The sequence below is a fragment of the Thamnophis sirtalis genome, unplaced genomic scaffold (genome assembly GCF_051295495.1).
Source record: "Thamnophis sirtalis isolate CommonGarterSnake01/CBP01778 unplaced genomic scaffold, rThaSir2_p1.2 scaffold_8, whole genome shotgun sequence".
Classification (NCBI taxonomy): domain Eukaryota; kingdom Metazoa; phylum Chordata; class Lepidosauria; order Squamata; family Natricidae; genus Thamnophis; species Thamnophis sirtalis.
Window position 1 is genome coordinate 64,040,484 of NW_028261388.1, and position 26,647 is coordinate 64,067,130.

General features: G+C 45.0%; 1 protein-coding gene across 6 annotated transcripts in view; it reads left to right on the top strand.

Annotated features, from left to right (window-relative positions):
* Window positions 1-26,647, top strand: part of DMD (dystrophin) — a 1,286,665-nt gene that overhangs the window by 109,589 nt on the left and 1,150,429 nt on the right. Inside the window, exon 1 of one of the 6 annotated variants that reach the window (XM_087721814.1) lies at window positions 25,121-25,394. The exons of the other annotated variants lie outside the window; for them this stretch is intronic. Within the exon in view, the coding sequence (XP_087577940.1) occupies window positions 25,367-25,394 (28 nt within the window). The 5' untranslated portion in view covers window positions 25,121-25,366. Of the gene's footprint in view, window positions 1-25,120; window positions 25,395-26,647 lie in introns of those variants that run through there. 6 annotated transcript variants of the gene reach the window in all.

Below are 26,647 nucleotides of genomic sequence, written 5' to 3' on the forward strand. Positions count from 1 at the left end.
AGGGCATGTAAGTGAAATAACAGAGTAGGTCATGATTTTTAAAAAGTAAACAGGTAATCATGACAGTCTTAAATGTGGAAGCACTTTACTAAAAAATAGTCTGGCAAGTTAGTAAGACTGTTATGAAGAAATTTCAGTGAGGCAATTGTAATCTTTCAGAGAATTCATGCACTTATTGCAGTAATAAAGTTCATTTTGCTGATACTGACAATGACTTTCAATATAGTTCCCAAAATTATTCAGTGAGTCTTTGGGAATAAGGAGATATTTGAAAAAATATTTTTATTCATTTATTTATGTATAAAAAGTTTTTTATTAGATAAACATTAAAAGCATTGAACATAGTGCGACATTTCTGGCACAAATGTTTCCATATAGTGATTAGATCTTACAACAATTACATTTTCTATTCATTACATAGGTATGTATAGTCAGTCAGATTACCTGTCCATTGATCTTTAGTTTTGTATAATTACTAATCATACAAATACATATCCAATTTCCTACCTATCACATATTCTTAATACCATATTAAATTTCAAAAATGTAACTATTTTTCTGTCCCGGCCTTTTCCCCTCATTTCTAACCATCGGTACCATTTGTCCCAGATTTCGTGATATTCCATCTCACCAAGAATAGCCCTATGTTGAGCACATTGCAGTAATCCTACTGAGAGATAACTAGGGGATGAGTGACCATACACAGGGCTTCATAATCAAGGTAAGGACATGAGGTTACTCATCATCAATTTTGTGAAACTTGGAAGTTGAATAAAGGCCCTCCTATCCTTAATTGCCACCTGATTTTTGAGCAAGAATTGCAAGTCTGGAGATCCCCCAGGTTGCATACTGGGTCTTTCTGGGTTAGTCTAACACCATCCAGACCTAAAGATGATAAACAAACAGATCCTGATGTCCCCCCTCCCCCAGTTACAACATTTTGCCAGGGTTTGCTGGCTGCCAAGCGGCTGCCCATTATGCTGCTGGCCTCATGGGGGCTTGTTGCCCTCCTGGCGTGCTGAAAGCTTGGCCTTGATTGAGGTCATGGGCAAACAGACAGTGGGACGGAGCTGCCCAAACATTTTTTTACCCAGAGGGAGACAAAGCTTTGTCTGCTTGCAAAGGGGGTGCTTTGAAACAGAGCTAATTGCTAACCAGCCCCTTTGCAAGCATATGCAAGTTTCCGTCATTTCTCCATCTGCATAAAAAGTGTTTGGTCGCCTATGGGTGCTTGGGAACAGAGCGATTGGCTCTGTTTCAAAGTGTCCCCTTTGCAATCAGATAAAGGTTCATCTCCCTCTGGGCAAGAAGTGTGCAACAGAGTCAGGGGGAGGCAGAGGTGATACCAACGAACCATCTACTCCATCCCACTGTTTCTTGGCTTTTCGGCAGCCATGCCAAGCACATACCCATGCAGGGCATTGTGATCACCTTCCTCCCTCATCCCCCATGCCTCTGCCTGCTGCTGGTGCCACTGTGCAAGCCTCCCATGATTCTCCTGTGAGTCAGGCAGCTGTGCAGCATGTCTGGATGACCTCTCTTCTCCCCCCTGCCTCTGCCTCCATGGTCAGACTTATTGGTATTTTGCTGTGCCAAGGGGCCAGCAGGCTGTAGCTGCTGCCAGACACCATCAGCATCCACGTGCTCGCCACATTTTGTGCCATCCCCCTGGGGTTATTTTTGGGGTAGGGCTTATATTAGGCCCACCCAAAAAAATCAGGCTAGGGCTTATTTTTATGGTCTTATTTTTGGAGAAGCATGGTAATATGCATAATGCTTCAATAATTATTATAGTTACTTTTCATGTTTTGAAATACTGTTTCTTATTTATATGTAATTGCCCTAAACCTTCATCACAGTACTCCACATAGTATTTATTTTACAAATCTTCAAAACATAACCTGAATTCTGATATTTCCATTACTATAACAGTAGTAGAAATGTGATAATCAAAGTGGTGTATTTTCAAATATACAGTCTGTTTAAATTATGGATAGAAATGATGACATATGTAAAAGACCAAGATCATTCTTATTTTAATATAAGAACCTATTTTCAGGTAATATAATTGTAGAATAAAACTCTATTCCACCACAGTCGCGCAGCAATTTCTTCCACTTCTAGCTATGCCTTGGCACTTACAGCTGCAGGAGCCCAGCACTGCGGTTCCCCTCACTCCAACCAGCAGCCTCTGCTCGCATCAAGAAGTTGGTGGCTGGGCAGGAGGAGACCAAGGATGGGTCAGGGCAGTGGTGGGTTCCTAACCAATTTTCTACCAGTTCACCGAGAGATGGCATTTTGCGTGCGTGCAAAAATTTTATGGTCTGAGGTGGAGGGGAGGGTGAGCATGCGGCAGATACCTGGAGGCCCCACGGAAGCTGCGAGACAGGCCTAAAAGGTGGATGAGGCTCTCTGTCCACAGCCCCCTCACCCGAGGCAGCCCTTCTGCCAAATTTGGCAGTTCTAGGGCGGATTTCCCTTCCCCACTGTTGGTCTTAAGTTCAGTTCCAGCCCGCAGGACTTGCATTGTTCTGCTCACTGCGGTTACCCCTGAAAGTAAGGCCTGCATTCGGCCAAAGGTTGCGGGCCAGTTGGGGAAGCCAGCTGGCAGAGGAGTGATGCGGGTAGTGCAGCCTCATGCTCCCTGGCTCCTGGCAGCTGTGGTAGGCAAGGCCCAGCAGCTGCGAAGAGTCCAGATGGGGGATGTCAGCTTCTGCTTTGCTATCGCTTCAGCTGCCATGAAACGGGGAGGGAGGGCATGGTATTTGGGAGGGGTTACTCATTGTGCTGGTGGAAGTTTCTGGAGTCTACTGACTGATTGGCCTACGCATGCGTGGGTGTTTCCCGCCAGGTCTAACGGCACCGACATCCCATCTTCGTGATGCCTTTTGAAGTTATCTTGCACCTGACATTTGGAAGACTTATGATTGGACTGGGTCTATGATGCCAAGGGGTGGGGAATGGGCTATTCTATATATCAACTGTTTTCGCGCCTAATTAACCAGACTTCGCTATGCATTGCCTTTAACCATTTTTAATTAGTAAAAGTACATTTGATTTCTACGCATGGAGTCTCATGGTCATTCTTTCCTAATTAATTAATGGAGAGGAGCTGACAGGGGACAAAATATGGGCAGGGGGGGTGAGCGGCAGCAGCTCACCTTCCTCTCTGGCACCAGCCATGGGAGAAAGGGAAGAGTAGGCAGGGATTTCAGGTTGCGGCCAGCCAGGAAAGCCGAACTGCTACCCAGCCCAGAGCAGCAAAAGGTGGCTGAGCCTTGCTGTGTCCAATTCTTCCCCTCAAACAGTCCTTTGGCCTAGCATGGTGGGCTCAGAGTGGATTTGCCTCCCCCACTGTTAGCCTTATCTTCCAGTTGCAGCCTACTGGGCTCACACTGCTCTGTTCACCACAGCTGCCCGTGAAAGCAAGGCCTGTGCTCGGCCAAAGGGGGCCCACCGGATGGGCAGGGTGATGTGGGTGAGTCAGCCTCATGGGATTAATTGTTTCAGTGGGCCATATCTAGTCCATGGGCTGTAATTTGAGGATCCCTGCATTAGACCAACCATCAAGAAGTAAGTGATGCCCCAGTCAAGGAACTACCAATTCAGAAAAACAAACAGTAAACAGCAGCCCAATCAAGAAACCACCAATACCACTCACACCAACACAGACAAGACAAGTCACTAATATACAAAATAAAAGCAAACCCCACTCCTTTCTAGCACTGATGACATAATCTAACTTGTTAATGAAATCTCTGCAAGAAAACAACGAACCTCAAAGAGCATCAAAAAGACATACCGTAATTCAATCTTGAGCTACAAATATTGTCTTCTATAAGAGGTAAAACCCTAGTCCCCATATTTTTCTTTTCTTTGATCTTATACAGCAAGAATGAGGAAAACCAGGATGGGTGGATTTATTTATATATATTTACATACAATTTATAAGGCTGCTCATCTTCCAAAAGTGAGTTCTGGTGGCATATAACAGTTAAACAGTTAAATTAAACAGTTCCCAAATACATGAGGACATAATTGCAGTCTAACTCACAAAGAATAACTAACTAGGAGAGCTCAAGCAACCTTGCCTAGGGAACTGTCAGCTCTTTAATGTCTTGTGAAAGGCCCACAGGATGAAGAATATTGAGGTTGGGGGCTTGCATAAGTAGCCTAGTAATTGGGGAACTCATTAGTTGGTTAAGAAACCCTGCTAAATGATACAGGGTAGGACAATAAGAACACTGAAGGCAGAAATTCTGTTGAAACAAGTTTCTTTTATTTATTAAAGGACATAAATTAATTTTCCTGGGATTCCTCACTTTTTGTTGTTTTGTTATGATTTCTCCCTTCCTCTGGATCCATTTGGACTTGATAATTTAGCTTGCAGTGAAGCTTATTCTAAGGTGAACATTGGAAAACATTTACAATCTGTTTTAGAACTGGAACATTCCAGGCTTGTTAACAACAGTGAAGTAAATTATATTGTATAAAACAGATCAGATCTTTCAGAATTAAATGACAGTATGACAGTGCTTTACATACAGTTCAGATTAGAATAATATAAAATGTAATGAGCCATAATGTCATTATTTTTCATTTTAGAATTTTAAGATTGTATTTTCTATGGATTTGAAAATATTATTCACAGAAAACTGTATTAGAGAACTCAGTCATATATAGTATGTATAAAGTAATTACAAACAAAAAGAAATTGACAAAATGATGGAATGTCTTTTAATTATTTTATATCTTCAATGGTGATAAGGAGAAAAGACAAATATGTCTCAAGTATGTCTAAAGATATGGCCATTAATTTTTTTTGAAGTTTACCAGAGTTGGTTAGATGCTTCCATCTGGTGTGACAAAAAAATAAAACTTTGGTATATTTAAATCTTAGGAAAAGTAGAATGGTATTACAGAGTTAATAATTTGATTCCTCACATTGCTTATTTATTTATTTGTTTGTTTATCACAATTATATAGACATTTATTTCACAAATGTTATAGTGCAAGTAATAATTTTATTTATGATAAGAATGCATCAGTTGATACAGGAATGTACAAAATGTGGTTGGCTTTTATGGTACAAAGACAAAAATGTAGTTACAGTACTCTGTTTCAAATGAAGATGAAATCATCCTTACTACAAGCAGACATTCTTTGGAGTCAGACAAGATATCAGAAATGGTAGCTCAAGGGAGTCAGAAGAGACAAGCAGGGGAGGCAAGAGAATACACTGAGAATATCATGGATAGTTGAGCTAAGAATTGCTGGGGGAAAGAAGGAAGGAAAATATTTGGAACATTAGGGGAAGTAAAACTGGTGGGAAATCCTCAACAGTGTGCATTCTTGTAGCATTATTTCAGGTTAAGGAAGGAAACACTAGAGAAGAGAACTTGTAATAAAATAGATTTTTATAGAAGCAGTGTTTCCATCTTCTATAGTACCTAAGTCTGTTGTGACAATTGATAGGCAAACAAGTTCAAAAATCCAAAGGATGCTGAAAGCAGATAAAAAAAGCAAAAATAGTAATCATGCCTGAGAATCCAATATTATTGCACAATTAGAAGAGGTATTATAGACTTGACTTCCGGGGGAGGAGTCTGCCGCCGCCGGTGGCTCAAAGGAGCTGCCCTCAGAGTTCTGGTCTGTATATCTAAAAAATCTATAGATATCTCTCCTTTCAGGCAAGAAAGGGGCAGGGAGGAACTCAGTCATTAGAATCTCTTTGTAGTTCACAGCCTTTTGTTTTTTGCTGTGAACGGAGAAGAGGTTCAACAAAAAGCTGAGTTTTTTTTTACTCCAGCCAGATCTTCTCAGCTGTTTTTTTTCAGCTCAAGGCAGGTCATCCCCCCCCTCAGGACAAATCTAAGCTATTTAAAATCAATCCGAGCAGCGACCATTCCTGAGAACCTGTTTGTTTATTATTATTCAAAATACCAGCTTCAATTTTATAAAAAAACTCCTTTGTCTAACTGCTTTTCAAAATGGCGATTTTATAGCTTCCGCATTTGATATATGATATATTTAATCAGCCCTGTTTTCCTGAAGACTTCTCTTTATTAATTGCCAAAGTTTACTGAAAGTATTTTATCTTAAATTAAGGTGAGCAGAGACTTTGTTTGTTTTCTTTTTTTCTTTTATAATGGCTCCCAAGTCAAAGCAATCTAAACGTTTTTTTCAACAATACATCCCAAGCAATTGCTATAAAGCTGCAGCCTTTGCCTTCTACGCCCCCTACTGGAGATTTGCTAACGAAAGAATTTCTTTTTGAAACTCTTAGAGAATTTAGAGAGGAAATGAAGCAACTTATTTTGGAATTATGTGATAAGCTTGATGCCAAGATTGCTCAAACAAAGGAGGATATGATCGGGGTTATAACCGTGATGACAGATTATATTGCAGGAATGGAGGATAAACTGGAACTCTTGGAAGAAGCTAATTCTAATCTGACATCTAAAATTGAAATGTTGCAACAGGAAGTTGAAAATGCAGAAAGACAACTTGTTATGACAAACTATAAAAAGACTGCGTTTGCAATAAGCGTTAGGGGATTGCGTGAAAATGAACAGGAGAATTTGAAGCAGACCTTTTTTGAGGCTTTCAGTCGTTTGGTGGGAAATCCGGGACTCAACTTTGATTGGCAGATCCAAAAAATTTACCGCCATAATTCGTGGACAGCAAAACAGAGACAGCTTCCGAGAGATATAATTATATATTTTGTCACAAAAGAATCCAGAAACGCGATACTACAAGAGTTTTACAACAACAGGCTGCGAATTGATGGACAGGACTTGATCGTTTTTAAAGAAATACCACCCCAAATGTTAAAAGCCAGGAGAGACTATGCTTTCTTAACTAAAGAACTTAGAAATAATCAGATACAGTATAGATGGGAGGTGCCATTTGGTATTACAGTTACACTTGATGATAAAAAACATCGCCTCAATTCAGTTTGTGAAGCTCGAGACTTTTACTATAAGATCCTAAAGGCAGGACTTCCTGAATTACCCGGACTTGGACAAAGACAAGGAGAAGTAGAAGAGAAACAACCAAACACACAACTACAAGGCGGGAGGTATCGTTTTTCCCCTCCGGAAGGGCAGAAGAGCAGAGAACAAGGATTTAGTTATGCTTCCAAAACATTTGCTTAATTTTAACCTGAATAATACTTTGTGACTCTGTCTTGTATAAAATGGTATAGTGGTATACCGATGAGGAGACATTAAGGCTGAAAGAAATGATGCTGATTTCCTCGGAAAATATACTGTATGGGACTTAAAAAAGACTTGATGGATAATTTTGAATTTTTATATAAATTGTTTATGTTTTATTCTCTAGGGTGAGGAGGGCGGAGATTGTGATGCTTCTGGATTGTGGTTTAGGTTGAATGGAGTTGGGAAGGGTGGCGTGGACGGGAGGGTAGTGAAGGTTTAATTAGAGCTTATTTTGAGCCAGAAAGTATGTTGATTTTTATAGAAATTCTTATTTGAATATAATGTTTGGAAGGAGATACTCAGGGAGTTCGAAGGAAGGTGGAGCAAATATGAGAGGAGTACGGATGATAATTAAATATATATATGGACACGGGTAGAGGCAGGATGAGAGGAGTTGGAATGGAAACCGAGAGAAATATTTGAGGTTTTTAAATTGCTTTATAGAGAAGGAGGTAAAAGGGACAAATTAAAGGTTTGGAAATGGACACATATTTAGATAAAGAGATAAGGCCCCTAGCTAGAGTAGAATTTTATTTGATTAACTTACTTGGTTTCAACATAGTTTGAAATCCTGCAAGTAATAAATTAATTGAGATTAGGAATGATGCACACTGCTTAAGTTTTAATAATGATGGGAAGCTGAGCTTAAGGTAGAGAGTTTATTGATTTTTCTCTTTTTTTCTTTTTTTGGTTTTTTTTTATTATTCCTTTCTTTTTTCCTTTATTTTTTATCTTTTAATTTCTAATCTATTTGGTTTTAATATACTCCAGACAGTGCTTGATAAAGAGTTATGTCGGGAATGGGATCTGGGAAGTCGGAAGGGGGCTAGGGAGGGGGGTTCATGGGGGGAGGGGGGAGGGTGGAAATATAGAATCAATTTCCAAAACAATGAATGCACTTGTATACTGTTGCTCTTTTTTCTTTTTTTTCTCTTTTCCTTTTATTTTCCTTTTTTTTCTTTTCTTATAATTTTAGTGTAAATTACAAAATGAATAGATTAATGAATAGTAGAAATACACCGAAGTGAGGAGTAGAGGGAAAGAAGAGGGAGGAGTCAAGAGGGAGTGAGAGGGGAATGTAAGGAGGGTGAGATGGAGGGAAGGGGAGAAAGGAATGTCTGAGGGGGAGGGGAAGTAGAAGAGGGGAATGCTGGAGGGGAGAAATGAAAGTTGGAGGGGGAGAAGAAAGGGTGTATGGAGGATAGAAGTGTTATGAGTTGTTTATTGCTTTTTTAATTGCACAGTATTTAAGTGTTTGTATAAAAAGGAAAATGAAAATGAAATAAAACAGTTTTCAAGCAAGAAGAGGTATTATAAAGTATAGTAAAGCAACAGGCACAAAATAAATCTAAGAAGTCTGGTTGGAATAAACTAACCTGTATGGGAAGGCAAGTTATTATTTACGTTTTCAGAGAACTTCATGGTTCTCAGATTGCCTTTACTCAGAGGCAGGTCCACTCCCTCCCAAAGATGCTGTACTCTATAACTTCTCTTTCTTATTTTCCAAGCTGATGGTTAATGTTCAGTATACTCTCTTTTTTTACATTCAAACATTTCCCACTACTTGTTGAAAGCTAAACATCTGCTGTGTATGTGCCCTGAATAGAAAACATGCACTACACTTTTCAAATTGTGCTGGGTTAACTTCCTGAACTCTCACTTAGTATTCTGCTGAGACATTGCCATGGATACTTAAAAATGAAGCTTCTTGGCATTTTTCCTAACATTCTCTACCTATAATAGAATAATAATGGTATTCTGCCAGGTATCAGACACAGGTTATTAAACCAGGCGCATTTCTACTATGGAAAGAATATTCCTTCAATTATGTTCCAGTAGTCTTTATCTGTTGTTTTTCTGTTTTTCAAAATATCTTATTTATGTATTTCTCTTCATGAGATACAAATATTTATAGGATTAATTTCAATTCCACATTTTAACAGAGGAGTATTAGTTCCACACAAATCTTTGAAATGCCCTTTCCAATATTCATTTCAGTTTCATTTCTTTTCATTACTTTTACATTTGTTGTCGTCTTTGCCCCCTCCAGAACAATTTTTGTTTCCATCCAAGAAATTTGAATTTTATCAAGATCCATTCATAATACTATAAAGTTATGGTCATCTTAACATTCAAATGTCTGATCACTCTTGTATTTTTTACATTTACCATTTATTATAAGAGTCATCTTAAAGAGTATAAGACACACTCCCTCCGCCCAAATGTCGGTGGAAATGTCTGTGCATCTTATACAGTGAATGTTGCAGTGGGGGAGAGGGATTGGTGTGGTGCTGATCAGTTGTTCTAGAATGGGTGGTGACAGCAGCAAATAGGTGGCGGCAGTGGATGGGCGGTGTCGATAAACGGGCCACTGCAACAAATGGCTGGTGGCAAATGGGCCACGCCGAATAGGCAGCAGCAAATGGGCTGTGGTGAATGGGCTGTGGTGAATGGACAGCAGTGATGAATGAGTGGCAGCGGCTGCGAATGGGCTACACCAAATAGGCCGCACCAAACAGGCAGTGGCGAATAGGTCGTGCTAAACAGGTGGCAATGAACAGGTGGCGCAAAACGGACGGCGATGGCAAATGGGCTGCGATGAACGGGCCATGCCAAACGGGTGGCGGTGAATGGGTCAGATAAATACCGGATGGATGCTGGGAGGAAGAGGCAGATTTTCTTTTCTTGTTTTCCTCCCCGAAAGCTAGGTGCATCTTATAGTCCAAAAAATACAGTGTGTATTTTAAACAAAAGGACATTTTCCTATGCAGGAAGTAGATTTGTATTCATTCTTTGTTGTTCAAAGACTAAATTACTTAATTAATCTCACTTAATCCCAGTCCCAATTGATCACTTAATCCCACCCATTTTCGAGCCGAGGTGGCTCAGTGGTTAAATGCAGCATTGCAGGCTACTTTAGCTGACTGCAGTTCTGCAGTTCGGCTGTTCAAATCTCACCGGCTCAGGGTTGACTCAGCCTTCCATCCTTCTGAGGTGGGTAAAATGAGGACCCGGATTGTTGTTGGGGGCAATATGCTGACTCTGTAAACCGCTTAGAGAGGGCTGAAAGCCCTATGAAGCGGTATATAAGTCTAACTGCTATTGCTATTCATGTAATTTAACAGACATTATGTTTTATTCCTGGACTGTGTTCATTCAGTATGGGGAATTATTACTCCCACATTCCTCCTATCTGGTTCATTATCATGATTCACTCAAACATAACATTCAACCATATGTGGATTCCTAGTTACAACATTTCAGGCAAATGCATTACTTTTGTTTTAAAGATATAGCATTACTGTTTGGTTTGGAAGCATTACTGCTTTAGACAGGAAGGCAGTCTAGAGAAGTGAGGATGGCCGCCCAGGAGCCGCCCAAAGCCTTCCTGCCCACCACTGGCTGCACTGCGGCTGAATCGGCCTGGGCATCTGGGTGGGTAGAGCCAGGGTGATCAGGTTGTTCGAGATTTTTTTTTTAAACGGATTCCTTGAATGCCTTGCATGTGTGTGCAATGCAGCTAGGCATGGGGAGCTCTGGGTCATGTGCACTTGGGATGACCCGACCATGGAGGGGCAGCGGCAGCGAGCCGGGCAGGCAACCTGCTTGCTAATGAAGATGCGCTGGATGCGGCAGGGGCCCGCAGCTGGTAGCAGAGCCAGCCACTGCTGCAGGGATCAGGTACCACTGGGTCCCTGTGGTGGCAGAAGCAGCAGTTCCCAGTTGGGACCAGGCGCCCTTAGCGTAGCAACCCTGCATTGCTCGTAATCTTGCGGCTCTGGGCGAAAGGGCTGAACGCGGAGGAAAGGAAGGCACATCGGAAATCCATATTGCAGCGAGGAGGAGGAGGAGGAAGGGGAGGGAAAAGGTGAGGGTGGAGGGGAAGCAGCCGGGCAGCCTCCATCGGGCAGCGAGGCGAGCTGCATGCAAGGCCGCTTGGCCAGCCCGCCCCATGACTCCTGCTAGTGCTCGGCAGCGCACGGCTGCCGCGCAGCCTCCAGCCCCGCAGGCCACCCTCCCAGCACACAGCCACTAGTCTATAGACAAAGATAGACCTGGAAAAATGAGTGAAAATGTTTGTAAGAGGGAGCCAAAAAAGGGGCGGGGCACCCTTTCTACAAAAATCTGGACTTTTTTAAAATGCCGCAGGACAAATTATTAAAAATTGTGACTGTCCCGCCAAAAGCGGGATGTCTGGTCAGCTTACACTTGCATGAAAAAAGCAGAACAAATAGTTGCTACTTTCTTTATTACAATCTTATCCTACCCTTCTTCCAAGAAGTTCTTTTTTTCTGACAGTGGGACTAAAAACGCTTATGGACTTGGGGCATGACTTGAGATTTTAACCTGGTTTTTCTTATCTTTAATTGTTACATTGCCTATTAACATTGTGTTAATTTTTAAGCTCTATGAGTTTTGTCATTTGCATAACTACTGGTTATAACCGAATACTTCAAATGGATCCTACATATTCATTGTGTACGTCCTCAAAAGAAACTTCTCCCAAATGACATCCATGATATTTATGTTTTTTCTGTAGTAGACTCTAATGGTCCCCAACAGAAATCCATGTGGCTCCATTAAATCAACCTTTTAGGAAAAATGTTAAAAATGGTTTTTTGAGAAGGAGTTTGGGTTACCTTGTCAGGTTCATGTAAAATCTTTGTGTCAGCCTCTGCTTTGCTGCTGCTTTGGCTGCCATTGAAACGGGGAGGGGGGCATGGTATTTGGGAGGGGACTCATTGTTGTGCTGGAGGAAGATTCTAGATTTTGAGCTGTCCACCTTACTGCGCATGTGGAGGAGGAGTGTTTCCCGCCAGGACCAATGGACCCAGCATTCCATCCTGGTGATGCCTTTCGAAGTTATCTCACAGCTGACAATTGGGAGAATTATGATTGGACTGTGCACGGGATGCCAAGGGGAGGGGAATGAATTATACAATATATTATTCGCTTTCGCGCCTAAATAATCAGACTTCGCTTAGCTTCGCTTCTATTCATTTATAATTAGTAAAAGTACACTTGATTTCTACCAATGGAGTCCTGTGGTTTTCTTTCCTGATTTTTGAATGAAGAAGGGCTGACAATTAAGCGAAGTCTGACCTCCACCCCACCAGGAGCTACAATCTACTGAGGGGGGTGTTCTCACAAGAAAAAAAAGAATGTCTTTGCATGTGAGTGATCAAGAGGAAACCTGACAAGGTAACCCAAACCCGCTGATTGAGGAACGCGGGAGGGTGAAATTTATGGCCCTGAAGCAGGGAAATAGACTGGTGGCTGAGTATATTCAGGAGTTTCAACAGCTGTCAGCCTATATGAGGGGATGGTCAGAAGACGCTTTGTTGGATCAGTTCGCTGGGGGATTGAATGAAAAAATTTACCAACAGTGCATTAACAGACACCTTCTCCACCGAGTGACTGCTTGGTATGAGCACGCAGCAGATGTTGAGTTAGATTTGGCCAGACTTCAAAGCATGAAAGAGGAAGAAGCGAAGAAGTCGCCCCCCCCATCGGCCCCAAAAGCCCCCTCCCCGTGCCAGAGGTGAAGGGAAGGGAAGCTTCGCCGGTAAGGCCAAGCCTTTCACATGCTTCCGCTGTGGAAAGGAAGGCCATCGCACCGTGAATTGCCATGTTAAAATGGCTCAGACCGCTCCACCCCCTCCCAGAAGAGAGGGAAGGGCGTAAGGCCCTGGGCAAGAAGAGAGAGGCTGCGTGCGCTGCTGAAAATGTTCCCCAGCATTTCCAGCCGGAGAAGGAGGAGGGAGACGTTAGCTCCAGCTCGTCTGATGAATCAGATAACAACCGCTCGCATCATTGGGTGAGTTCAAACAAAGGCCCCATGCTGATCCCTATTGAACTAAGGGTTCCACCTGCTGGTGAGACTGAAAAGCTTTTAGCTCTGCTGGATTCCGGCTGTTCTCGCTGTATGATTAGTCCGGCAATGGTTGAAAAACTGGGTTTGAAGTTGAGGACCCCTATTGTTTTTTGCCAAATTGATGGTTCTATTGCGGGAGGGGACCCTGCTCATTTTTCTACTGAGCTCTTAGAGATGAAGATGGGAACCCATCAAGAATTAATCACTTTTATTGTGGCACCTGGCATGGACCGGCCCCTTTATTTTAGGATGCCCCTGGCTTGTAAATGGAACCCTCGCATTAACTGGAGGAAGAGGTGGTTACGTATTCACACTAGCACGATCCCTGAAAGGGAGGTTGAGACCCCAGACCCTGCTGATTCCAACCCCACTTTGGCGGCCAGGGGGCAGGAGAAGATCGAAGGGGAGGAAAAGATTCCGAAGGAATATTGGGATCTGAGAGGAGTTTTTAGTGAGAAATCTTCTGATAAGCTCCCCCCGCCCACAGCCCCACTGATTGCACCATTGATATTTTGCCTGGAGTGACGCTTCCCAAGCCCCAGATATATTCTATGTCTCCTAGGGAGATGGAGGAAATGAGGAGATTCATTGACAAGAACTTGGAGAGGGGTTTCATTGAACCAGCTAGACCCAAGGTGGCAGTTCCTGTGCTATTCAGGGAAAAGAAAGATGGCTCTCTCAGATTATGTCTTAATTTCAAAAATTTAAACGCTATCTCTGCCCAGAACCTCTATCCACTACCACTAATGAAGGACATGCTGGCCCAACTGGGCAAGGGCCGCATTTTTACTAAACTGGACTTGCGGGAAGCATACTGGCATCCCGTGTACATCTCACACCTGACAATTCTCCCAATTGTCAGGTGTGAGATAACTTCAAAAGGCATCACCAGGATGGAATGCTGGGTCCGTTGGCCTTGGCGGGAAACACTCCTCCTCCACATGCGCAGTAAGGTGGACAGCTCAAAATCTAGAATCTTCCTCCAGCACAACAATGAGTCCCCTCCCAAATACCATTCCCCCCTCCCCGTTTCAATGGCAGCTGAAGCAGCAGCAAAGCGGAGGCTGACACTTTGTTTCATTAGTTACTTTGGGTCAATTACCGTATATAAACAACTGACATTCTCTCATCGGTTATGCCCCACCTGTACTATTCAATACAGTTCTATTTATTAAGCAATGTTATCTGATCAGACATAGGTATACCTTGTCTGTTGCAGCATCTGCCATCAGGGAACACCATCCCTCCTGAGATATGATTGGCTGTATCCTGGCTAAGTTTAAAACAACCTTAGAAAGCTGGTTCTTTCCCCATGGTTGGTGGCTTCTCTCTATGTAATTATTTTTCAACAACTATTTTCTTATACATATTTGTATTTTCTAATTGTAGTTAAAGAATTATTGTAGAGTATGGTAGTGGATGTATTAATGTGATTTATGTATTAAATTACATTATTTTTCACCATGAAACTTGTACATATTGGAAATATGGGCAGTAAATTTTCATAACATATTTTTTCCAGGACAGACGAGATGGCTTGTTTCATAATAAATGCATTAATAAATAGCATACAAATATACCTACACACTTTATGCTACTAAATAGTAATTTAAGGCATTGGCTTAGTTGGCTGATAAATAAAAAATGTGGTTAAGTATATATGTTAAGTGGGTTATGTGCAGGAGTGGGTTGCTGCCGGTTTTACTACCAGTTCGCAACCCACGTGCAATGCATGCAATGTGCGTCTGTGTGCTGTTCAATGGAAATTGTTCTGCATGCATGCACAGAACAATTTACAGTGAACTGCACATGTGCAGTCACTAAAATTCAACATGGCAGCGACATCAGCGGTGGTGAGGGAACTGGTTCAGGGGCATGTCAAGCCTGGGTCACTGCTGGTTCTGCGACCCAGGCCTGAATTCCATTTCCAATTTGGCCAAACCAGGCCAAACCGGCAGCAACCCACCTCTGGTTATGTGATTGCTTGTGTACTTATAGCATATCAAGGTTATGTCTGTCTGAAAAGAAAATTAGATAATGAAATGGAACATTTAATCTGGAGAAAAAAAGATGGAGAATGATTGAGGATTTGGAAGAACTGAGCAACAAAAAAACTTGTAGTGGGTTTTGTTGTGGTGATTATTTTCCATAAAACTATGCCCCAATTTTCTTCTTTTGAAGTTCACAGGTCATTATTAAGAAACCTGGTTAGTGACCAGACATTTTCTTTATATAGGGAGAAAATTTAAAAACTGAAGCCTTTGCTCCAGTAGCCATCAGGATTTTACCAAATGGCATGTGCAGTGATTATGAATCATTTTCCAAGATATTTTCAGTGTGTTACTTCAAGTTATTGACTTTTAATAGTGTCTCATGACAGAAACAGTATATATTGCTACACTAAATTCTCTTCCTTCTTCTTTGATCTTAAAATACAAAGAAAGCCTTCAGCTCCTTTTTAGCTCCCAAAGCCAATTCAGCTTTAGTTAACTAAAGCAACCTAACTTCATTTTGAAGTTATTTCAAATAAGCATAGTTAAGATTAACAATAGTTTACTGAGTTTCCGAAGAGAAGGCATGGGAGGAGTAACACGTGGTATTACCAAAGCCTTCTTGCCTATTGGAGACTGAGGTATTAATCTTTTGGAGCCACACCTCCGCACCTCCTCCCACTCTCCAGTTTACCTCAGTCTGAAGCCTGAAAAGGAGTGTTTTTCCTTCTCTCCCTTCTCTGCGAAGACTTAGAGTTTTTTCCCCTCATATTTGGATCAGCGATCTCTAGCTACAAAGGATTCCGACAAAGACCTTGCCTTTCTCCTCACCTCTCCTCCGCTGTGCTCCGCGCCGCTGGAAAAGCCTCGTTGCAAACCAGCGTGTGTGCGTGTGCCCCGTGCAACCGGCTGGTTGTGTAAGAGAGGGCAAAGAAGCCTCTGCCTGGCACGATCGATCCAGGCAAAGCCCAGGCCTGTGGGAGGCAGAAGAGGACCTGCGAGGCTCGGGGACTTCCAGGAGCTTCCCCCTATGATCTCCAGCAGCAGGAGGATCGGCCCGGTCGCCATTTTGAAAAGACCACGTGGTCGGAGCTTCCCTACGGAGGCCCAAAGTGCTCAGAAGGCTCCAGCAAGCCAGAAGAGGCTTCTAGGCTCCACCCCGCCAGTGATCCGGGGGGTAATCCAGAGCTGGGCCTGCCGGCAACTGCTTCAGAGGATCAGCAAAAGGCTTAAGGAGCAGATCCAGCTCCTGAGAGCAGAATCCGACCTTGCAGGAGGAGGAGGTGGTGTGCATCTAACTGTGAGTAATAGCAGAGGCGACCAGGAGCAAGGGCACCAGGCCCAAGGCCCCAGGGGGAGAGGATCCCAGCGAGGGAACTTCCAGAGGTTTTTCCCCAGCACCCAGGGGGAGATCCCCACTGAGGAGGGATAAGGCCAGGGCCCCCAAACAGGCAGCCCCCAGGAAGGAGGCCAGAAACACCAGGGCCTCGGCCAGGGAATTCAGGGCGACCATCAGCCCTTCCCCTCCAGGTCTCGTTCCCCTCGCAGGGCCCCAGCCCGGGTGGAGGCCCGGGCAGCCTCTCCAGCCTCTCCAGGGGGCTCCTTTAGAAGGCATAGCTCTTTATCACCCCCCCTTTCGCCTGCTCCCCCTGCGGACTCCAGAGCGGATCCCTTTGTGCGCAGAACCACCAGCCCAACCAGGCCTCGCCTGGCTCCACTTTCTCCAGAGCCCAGGGAATATCCCCAGCCTCCAGAACTACAGCCTGCTCTACCTGACTTAACTAACAGTTTCCAGGACATGCTAGTCAGGGCTCTGGCCCTGGTAATGGCTTCTAGCTTAGGTCAGCAACCTCAAGGTTCCAGGAGCAGGCCCCCACAGGATCCCCCTAGAGTCCAGCAGGAACGTCCCAGCACCTCAGCTGCCAGGGAAGCCAGGTCTCCCTCCCCTTCCACGACTAGCGAGGCCTCCAACCTAGAGGAAGGAGAATTAAAAGAGGTGGGGTTCTCAGAAGATGAAGATCCCCAGACAGAGGATGATTCCACCGTGGCAGGGCTTTTCCCCCCTTCCTTATTTAGCTCCTTACTTCGCAAGGCAGCGGCCACAGCCGATCTAGATCCTACCCCGGATCCCAAACCAGCAGCAGAATCATCGGACAAGGGTAAGAGCAAAAAGAAAAAGGGGCCCTTCCATAGACCCCCCGTGGCCAAGGAGGAGATTCCCACTCCGGAGATGTTCATGGAAGTGCTTAAATTGCAGTGGGTAAAGCCAGGGTCCTTTCCCACCCCAGGTGGAAATGAAAGAAAGTTTTATAATCTTAATCAGACTTTTGCCCAGGCTCTCCAGGTACCGGAGGTGGACAACCCAGTGGCCACTCTGGCTTCATCCTCAACAGTGGTTGCAGGAGACACTGCCAATTGCCTCAAACCCGAGGACAAGAAGGCAGACATTGTCCTGCGCAAAACCTTTCAAGCTATCACCTGGGCTATAAGGGCGGCTGCCTCCGCCTCTTTCTTTAACAGGTCCACAGTCCTATGGTTGGAGCAGCTGAGGGACAGGACTCCGGCCTCAGATGTGCGCCTGCTACAAGACATATCCAAGATGCTGGCGGCAACGCAGTTCTCAGCAGACGCCACGCTGGATGCAGTAAAGTATGCGGCCCGAGCTATGTCTTCCTCAGTTGCTTCTAGGCGCATGCTCTGGCTACGTCACTGGCAGGCGGAATCCCGGATGAAGTGGCACCTAACGGGCGCGGACTACACCGGGGACAAGCTATTCGGGATGGCACTGGATCCTCCCCTCGTAGAGGATAAAAACAAGCGGAAGGTGCTCCCAACAACAACTAGGCGATCGGACTTCCACCACGCGCCATACCCCAGGAGGACCCCGTACCGACCACCCGACGGGGACAACCAGAATCAGAGGTACCAGACCCCTAGAGTCCACAAGCAAGGGGATAGACAGTTCCAGAGGGACAGATTCAGGGGCCAGCAGCAGGGCAAGCGGCCCTTTCTAGGGGGAGGCGGTTGCCCCTTCCGCAGATTCAGGTAATCCGGGCCTGGATTTCCCCATCGGCGGTCACCTCTCCCTGTTTGCGGATGCCTGGGAACGTGTCACCTCGGATGAGTGGGTTCTCCAGTCAGTAAGGCTCGGGCTTCACCTGGAGTTTCGTTCTCTTCCCCCCAGCAGATTCCGCACTTTCACCCCCTCCAGGGACCCGGCCAAGTGGGCCCTTAAGGCCAAAGCCATTAAACATCTACTTGACATCAGGGCCATTGAAAGAGTCCCAGAAGGGGAGGAGGGATCCGGGTTCTACTCGAACCTCTTCTTAGTCCCTAAGAGCTCAGGGGGATGGAGGGCCATCCTGGACCTTAAGCTCCTGAATTCCAGGGTGGTATACCGCAAATTTAAAATGGCCTCCCTAAAATCCATTCTGGAGGGCATTCGACCGGGCGACTTCCTTGCCTCTATCGACCTCACAGAGGCATACTTACACATCAGGATCGCCCCGGAACACTGTAAATTCCTCAGGTTCTCACATGAGGGGCAACATTTCCAATACAGGGCCCTTCCCTTTGGGCTGGCTTCAGCCCCCAGGACTTTCACCAAGATCCTGGCGGCAACAGCCGGTCACCTACGCTCCCTCCCAGTCCGTCTGTTTTGTTATTTGGATGACATCCTCGTCTTAGCCAGGTCTCCCGGCTTGGCTGAACGAGACCTGAAAATCACCATAGACACCCTGAGGGCCCTGGGGTTCTCCATCAACTTGGAGAAGAGCCACCTGGTCCCTTCCACCAGGCTCCTTCACTTAGGGTCCATTATCGATTCGGTAGCTGGGGAGGTCTTCCTGTCCCAAGATCGCAAGGACAGCATCGTTAAGATGATTCTTGAGATTCGCAAGTTACGCTCTGTCCCTGTAGTTCTTCTTTCCAGGCTCCTGGGGAAGTTCATCTCGTGCATAGGAATCGTACCGTGGGCCCGACTGCATGCCAGGGAGCTCCAGTGGTTCCTGCTACCTTACCAGAGAGCCAGGACGAGCGATGCTACCTTCAGGATCAGAGTGTCCCCCCAGGTACGGCTATCCCTCCATTGGTGGCTCTCCCCAGCACTGAACAGAGGATGCCTCTTCAGAGAACTGACGAGGAGGATCCTCACCACAGACGCAAGTCTCTTCGGCTGGGGGGCCCACCTGGAAAATCAGATCGCTCAGGGCCGCTGGACCCCGCCAGATCTGCGAAACAACATCAACTGGCTGGAGCTCAGAGCCATCCATCTGGCCCTTCGACACTTCAAGGACTCGGTAGCCGGTCAACACATCCTGGTTCTGACCGACAACGTAGCGGCCAAGGCGCACGTGAACCGACAGGGCGGCATCCACTCCAGGGCCCTTCGCGACGAGGCCCTGCAGTTGGGGAACTGGGCAGAGAGGCACCTTCAGTCCATAAAAGCCGAACACATCTCCGGAACGGACAACCATCAAGCAGACTGGCTCAGCAGGGAGACGGTGGACAACGGAGAGTGGCAGCTCCATCCCTCGATCTTCCGTCAGATCTGCGAGAGGTTCGGTCATCTGACGGTGGACCTCTTCGCGACCCCGCAGAACGCCCAGCTGCCAGAGTTCGTTTTGAGGTTTCCGACCAGGGGAGCCATGGACACAGACGCCCTCTGTTGCAGATGGCCACCAGGTCTTCTTTATGCCTTTCCCCCCTTCCCCTCATTCCCAGGGTCCTGAGGAGGGTGGTGGCAGAGGGACCGGAGATGATAATGGTGGCTCCCTTCTGGCCTTGTTGCCCCTGGTTGGCAGACCTCGTGGATCTGTCCACAGCCCCCCACTGGAGGATCCCAGCGGGGGTGCTGGCCCTCCGCCAGGGGTCTCTGGAGCATCCGAACCCGGAGTGGCTTCATCTGACCGCCTGGCGATTGAGCGGGAACAATTAAGGGAGGCCCAATATTCCGAAAAGGTCATCAGAACTGTGGAGGCATCCAGGAGACAGTCCACCACACGCATCTACAACGCGTCTTGGGTGGCCTTCGCAGACTGGTGCCGAGCTAAAGGTCTCCGTCCAGCCGCCGCCTCGGTTCCACAGGTCCTGGACTTCCTCCAGGAGGGACACGAAAAGGGTCTAGCCACTAGCATGCTCAGGCGACAGGTCTCCACCCTATCCACAGTCCTAGGGGGGGTGAATGCCCCTCCCTTGTCCCAACATCTGGTCCTAAAGCGCTTCTTCAAGGGGGCAGCGAATCTGAAACCCTCAGTGGTCCATCGATTCCCCACCTGGGACCTTCCCACAGTCCTTCAGGCCATCACCGAGGCCCCGTTTGAGCCCCTGAGAGAGGTCTCCCTTCAGCTCCTAACCCTCAAGGTCGTCTTCCTGGTCGCCATGACCTCGGCCAGGAGGGTCTCCCAAATCAACGCCCTCTCTAGCAGGGCGGATCTCTGCACCTTCTTAGATAACCAGGTCATCCTCAGACTGGACCTCGCTTTCATGCCCAAGGTTAATTCCCCCTTCCACAGGGCTCTCGAGATTATTCTCCTGGATTTCTGTCCTCACCCCTCAGGTGACAGGGAGAAATCCTGGCACAAGCTGGATGTCAAAAGAGCCTTGCGCATATACCTGAAGCGCACGGCCTCCTTTAGACGCTCGGAGGCTCTGTTTGTGTCTTATCAGCCTTCCTCCCGGGGAGCCAAGGTCTCTCCGGCCACCATCAGTAGATGGATTAGGGCGGCCATCTCACAGGCCTACAGGGCCCAAGGACTTCCAGTTCCTGAAGGTATCACGGCTCATTCTACTAGAAGTGCAGCCACCTCTGCAGCCTGGTCCACCCAGGCCCCCATAGAGGAGATCTGTCGGGCGGCCGCCTGGGCTTCTCCTTCCCCCTTCATTAAACACTATAGACTGGACACCTACGCCTCTGCGGAGGCTGCCTTCGGCAGGAGGGTTCTGCAGGGGGTTCTGGACTCCCCGGGGGGCTCAGGCCCAACGAATCCCTCCCAGGACATCTAGCTTTGGTATGTCCCACGGGTTACTCCTCCCACGCCTTCTCTTCGGAAACTGGCAGTTGGACTTACCTGAACTGCATGTTTCGAAGAATGGCGTGGGAGGAGTCACTTCCCTCCCGTTCTGGGCGCCCTGCGCCTAGGGGGGCCTGAGCAAGTCCAGGTTCAGCGTAAGCAATTAGGAAGGATATGTGTGGGCTGTTCTTTGTTTGTCCTTTCTTTTCAGTGTCTGCTACGATACATCGGTAAACTGGAGAGTGGGAGGAGGTACGGAGGTGTGGCTCCAAAAGATTAATACCTCAGTCTCCAATAGGCAAGAAGGCTTTGGTAATACCACGTGTTACTCCTCCCACGCCATTCTTCGAAACATGCAGTTCAGGTAAGTCCAACTGCCATTCTGGATGGTATAACCATATGTGCTTTCAAGTACACTTTGCAAGTGCTTTGGAATAAAGGGGAGAATTAGGTGAACTAAAGGGCCTTGGCAGAGATTATGAAGAAAAGACTATACTAATTAACTTCATATTGTACTAAGTTTTATTTCATAATAGATGTGAAAAATATACATACTTATTTTGCTCCGTAGCTTGAAATCAGGAATTCCATGATGTTTTCTATTATCTGATCTTGTGTTAAAATTTATCTCTTCACATTAAGATTCACATCTTGCAATCAGACCAAACTGCAGGCATTACTCAGGCACCTTAATATCTACAGCGTCTTTCTCAAACAGAAAGCCACTGTTGCCGAACCATTACATCGCCTCCTAGCCAAGAACGTGAAATGGTCCTGGGGCAAAGCCGAGACTGCCGCATTTACTGCAGTAAAACGACTTCTGTCAGCGGATTCTTTCCTTGTACAATACAGCCAGACCCTGCCATTAGTGTTGACATGTAACACCTCTCCTTTTGGTGTTGGCGCAGTCCTCAACCACTGCATGCCCAATGGAACTGAAGCCCCCATTGCTTTTTATTCCAGGACACTATCTGCCGCAGAGTGGAACTACAGCCAATTGGATCATGAGGCTTTGGCTGCAGTGACCGGAGTGAAAAGTTTTCATGAATACTTCTATGGCCAGGATTTTGAACTGGTTACAGACCATAAGCCTTTGTTGGGGTTACTGGCTGAGGATCGCCCCATCCCAGTATCATTATCCCCCCGAATGACCAGGTGGACTATTTTCCTGGCTGCCTATTCCTACCACCTAATTCACTGACCTGGCTCCACTTTAGGGCACGTGGATGCCTTGAGCCGCTGCCCTTTGCCCGAAGTTCTCACTGACCCCACCCCCGAAACGATGGTCCTCCTCATTGACTGCCTGAAAAACAGACCCATCTCCTCTAATGATGTTGCATGCCACTCTGCAAAGGACTCACAAATAAAGCAAATTTTGAACTGGGGGGGTGGATGGCCCAAGGGGCCTGTCGAGGCTGATTTCAAAATGTATTTTGCCAAATGTGATGAATTGTCAGTTATTAACGGGTGTTTGTTGTGGAGGGACTGAGTAATTATTTCCAACAAATTGTGCATCACAGTACTAGAAATATTACATGTAGGACATCCTGGGATAGTCAGGATGAAGTCTCTGGCAAGAAGTTATGTATGGTGGCGTAACATGGACAGGGAGATCAAAGAATGGGTGGCCACATGCACACCCTGTCAGGAATCCAGACCGCCCCCCACAGAAGCGCCCGCTAAAGAATGGGAGCTACCACAAGCACCATGGTTCAGGGTGCACATGGATTTTGCTGGACCGGTACATGGCCAAACATTCTTCATAGTTGTGGACGCTTACTCAAAATGGTTAGATGTAGTCCTAATGACTTCAACTTCAGTGGAAGCAGAAATCAAAGTACTATGGAGACTTTTCCCCTTGCATGCGTTTCCTGATGTCTTGGTCTCTGACAACAGCCCCCAATTCACGGCCAGGCCATCCAAGACCTTCCTAGCATCTCTGGGAAACAGGCATGCCCTGGTCACCCCATTCCATCCAGCCTCCAATGGTCAGGCAGAGAGAATGGTGAGATCTGCAAAGGAGGCCCTCGCTAGGATGGGCCCTGGCGATTGACAGACACAAATCGACCATTACCTATTGATCCAACATATCACACCCAGTGCTACCATTGGGAGAAGCCCCTCTGAGCTTCTCATGGGCCGCCACCTAAGGTCTCACCTAGACCGACTACATCCAAATTATTCCACCACATCACCCCCCGACTCCACAAGCAAGGTTCAATCCTTCTCCATAGGTGATTTGGTATACGCACATAATTACACAGGGGGAACATTGTGGATTCCTGCCACGGTGATTGGAATTACCGGTCCTTGATCGTATACAGTAGAACTCAAGGACGGTAGAAATTGGAGAAGGCACATTGACCAACTCCGTAGCTGGATTTCCAATGCCAAACTTAGGCAACCAACAGTAACTCCTGCACAAGATAGTCAAAGCCACACGAAACAAAATAACAATCCCTCCACGTCCAACTCAAGCCTGAGAAATTCGGAAGACTTATCTGACTTCGATGCAGGCCTGCAGCGAGCTCCGAGTGAGTTAACTCCAGGAGCTCCAGCCATGGCCTGTGGAAAGTTCCAGGCATTTCCATCAGGCAGAACCACAGAGCAAACAAGTCCGTCTGACTTGTCCGAAGGAACCACTCACACTGAACTGCGCAGGTCAGGCAGAACTACACAAAAGCCCGCCTACCTGGGTGAATACGTCACCAACTGGGTTCATCTATCCTAGAGGGGAGGGGTGTTAGATATCCCCCCACTGATAGAGGTTTCCACCTAGGTCCTCTGTTCCGGCGGGAACAGAAGTCAAATCCCATTGGTCAGGAGGTCTGACAGATCCCTTTAAAAGGGGATGCTGTCCAACCCGTCTCCAGCTGGATGTTTACTTGACTTGCAATAAAGAGTTGTTTTTACTGGAGCTTTATGTGCCTTCCTTTACCCAATCTAGCAGAAACTCATTATGAAGTTAAGAAGATTCTTGACTCCAGACTGCATCCTGGTCAGTTACAGTATTTAGTACTGGAAAAGATATCCTTTGTCAGAAACTACCTGGGTAAAAGTTTGGGATGTAAAGGCTGATAGACTAGTGAAACAATTTCATGATAAATTTCCTGACAAGCCAAAGGGCCTCCTAGGCGGGTGGGGGTGGAGCCGGTTTAGTGAAGGAGGGGGAAGTCTGGATACATCACATGATGCCTCCATGATGATGTAAGTTTGACACCCCATTTCTAGTGCATGTCACAAGTGTCAACTACTTTCTAAAGAGAGTTACAGATACTGTATGTAAGCAGCAATATGAGGCAGTTACTATATGTTCAATATGCACGAATTCAGTGTGTATATAGGTATGTATTTGTAATTATGCACTTTTTAGTTTGTTTGCATTTTCATTTTCTTAAGTTGCTTCTCATTTTTCAAGTGGTCTTTTTGTACAAAAAATAATTTATGAATGATAATGATAGATCTGAAATTTCTTCCAGCTCTGACACTGTTATGATTGCTAAGTATGAATAGAGCTATTTTGGGGGATTTGTAATGGCAACTGAAATAAAAAATAAATAAAACCTGTAGAGGAAGCAATAAAGAACAGTAAAATATATGATCACATCTATGAAATTTGAAATGTATGCAAAGTAGGCACTGATAATTTGAAACCCATAATTATTAGCAGAGCGAGACTGTTGTTTTTTTCTCAGTCCATATATGCATAAACTTCTCATCTTCCAGTCAAATACAATCTGTCCTGCAGAACATACTGTGTAACCTATAGGAACAGCAATGCTGAATGCACTTCAGAGTTGTTTTGAATACTATCTAGAGAGCTGCTACACATCACTTAAATCTATTAAGCAAGGCATTCTGAAAACAGAGCCTTATATGTAGAACACATCGGATGCCCTATTATGGAAAATCCGCTTGTTTAGAAGGAACCATGTGTTAGTGATTCTGGGCAGATCCTGGAATTTGAAATATCTTGGGGCCTCAACAGAGCTCTGGCATCTATTACAGGGTCAGCTTAGCTGAAGTTAGAATCATGTTTTTCCTTATGCTGGATCTATATCTGAGAGGAAGCTGCCTCGGTGTTGAATTCAATAAACAAATACTAAGGCAATAAGTAGATTTTTGTTTATAATTCTGAGACTGGTAGAGTAGCAGTTTCATTCTACAACAACCAGCACTGTTTTGTTGTTTTAAATGGCACCACAACATTGGATATAGCACTCTAAGAAAGTCTTCATTGGGCATCTGTTTTGGACTTCTGATGCTTACATGCTGTGGTATGAGGAAGAAAAAGAATGTAAGTACAATCTGAAATACATTAGAACTGAGTTCTAATAATTTTGTTGTAGATGATCAGAAAAGTCTTTTAACTGCATGCATTCTTGAATATTTTATTTCCAACAAGTCAAAAGAAAAGTGTCTGGAAACAAGAACTAGTACCTAGATCTTATTTGTGATCAAATCCATTATGTTGACATACAGAGAGCAATATAAATAATTGCTCTTGTCACTGATCACAAATGCAAAATATTCTTAGACAAAACAAAAAAAAGCAATGTGTATAAAATTGATTTTTCATTATTGTTTTAATATTCTATTCAGAATTCAAAGAATTAATCAGATGCTTTGAAGCATAATAGTATATGCTGCTTCATTACTTTGATTGATGGGGTTTTGCTCATAATTTGTATCAAAATAGTTAATCTGTCACCACACCTTTTTTCTCACCCTTCCCATAGCTGAAATCTATCATCACCTGAATATCATGTTCTTTTCTGTGCTTATAACTTTGTTACTAGGCTTACAAAAATAATACTACAAGTAAAGATAGGTTTAATAATTTGTAGAAAAATAGGTTTGACATTTGTACAACGTATGAATGTAATTTATTTATAGTGATAGATAAAAAGGTACCTGGTAAAAGAAGTAGGATTTTTAAATATCTCTCTCCTTTCCCTTCTTTTTCCAGCAGACATGCAGGAATTCAGTCTGCTATTCATTATTAAAATAAATCAAGGTTTATGTGTGGGACATTTTGTTTTTGGAGTAACTGAAATAGACTTGAAGTTCATAGGGTGAACAGGCTTCCTTTGAAAGACTTTTCTTCTACCATGTTCTTTGTCTTTGATTTCTCATTCCACAAAAGCACTTGGCATGGTGCATCAGTTTCAATAATTATAGTCTTAAATATTTCAGTGTGGCTTTGGAGGATTAGATGAAATGGCTAAGATCTGAATAACATTCCTGCCTCATGTATTCAGTAATAAATAAAAATAAAGTTAAACAAAACTGACTCATTTTGTATGAGCAAATTTTAATTCTGATGATGCCTTAATACCCATATTTGCATGCCTGGAAGATTGTCCATCAGTAAATTTGGCTATTTTAAGGTGAAGGGGTAGGTCAGGTGAGTGGGGTGTGATCTATGAATTCACTGCCCTGTATTTTACCCATATTTTTATGGCAGAACAGAGGTAATATGGAACTTTTTGCTTTTATCACAATATCTTATAAAATATTAAATATTGCTGTTGACCTTGCTTTTGACTA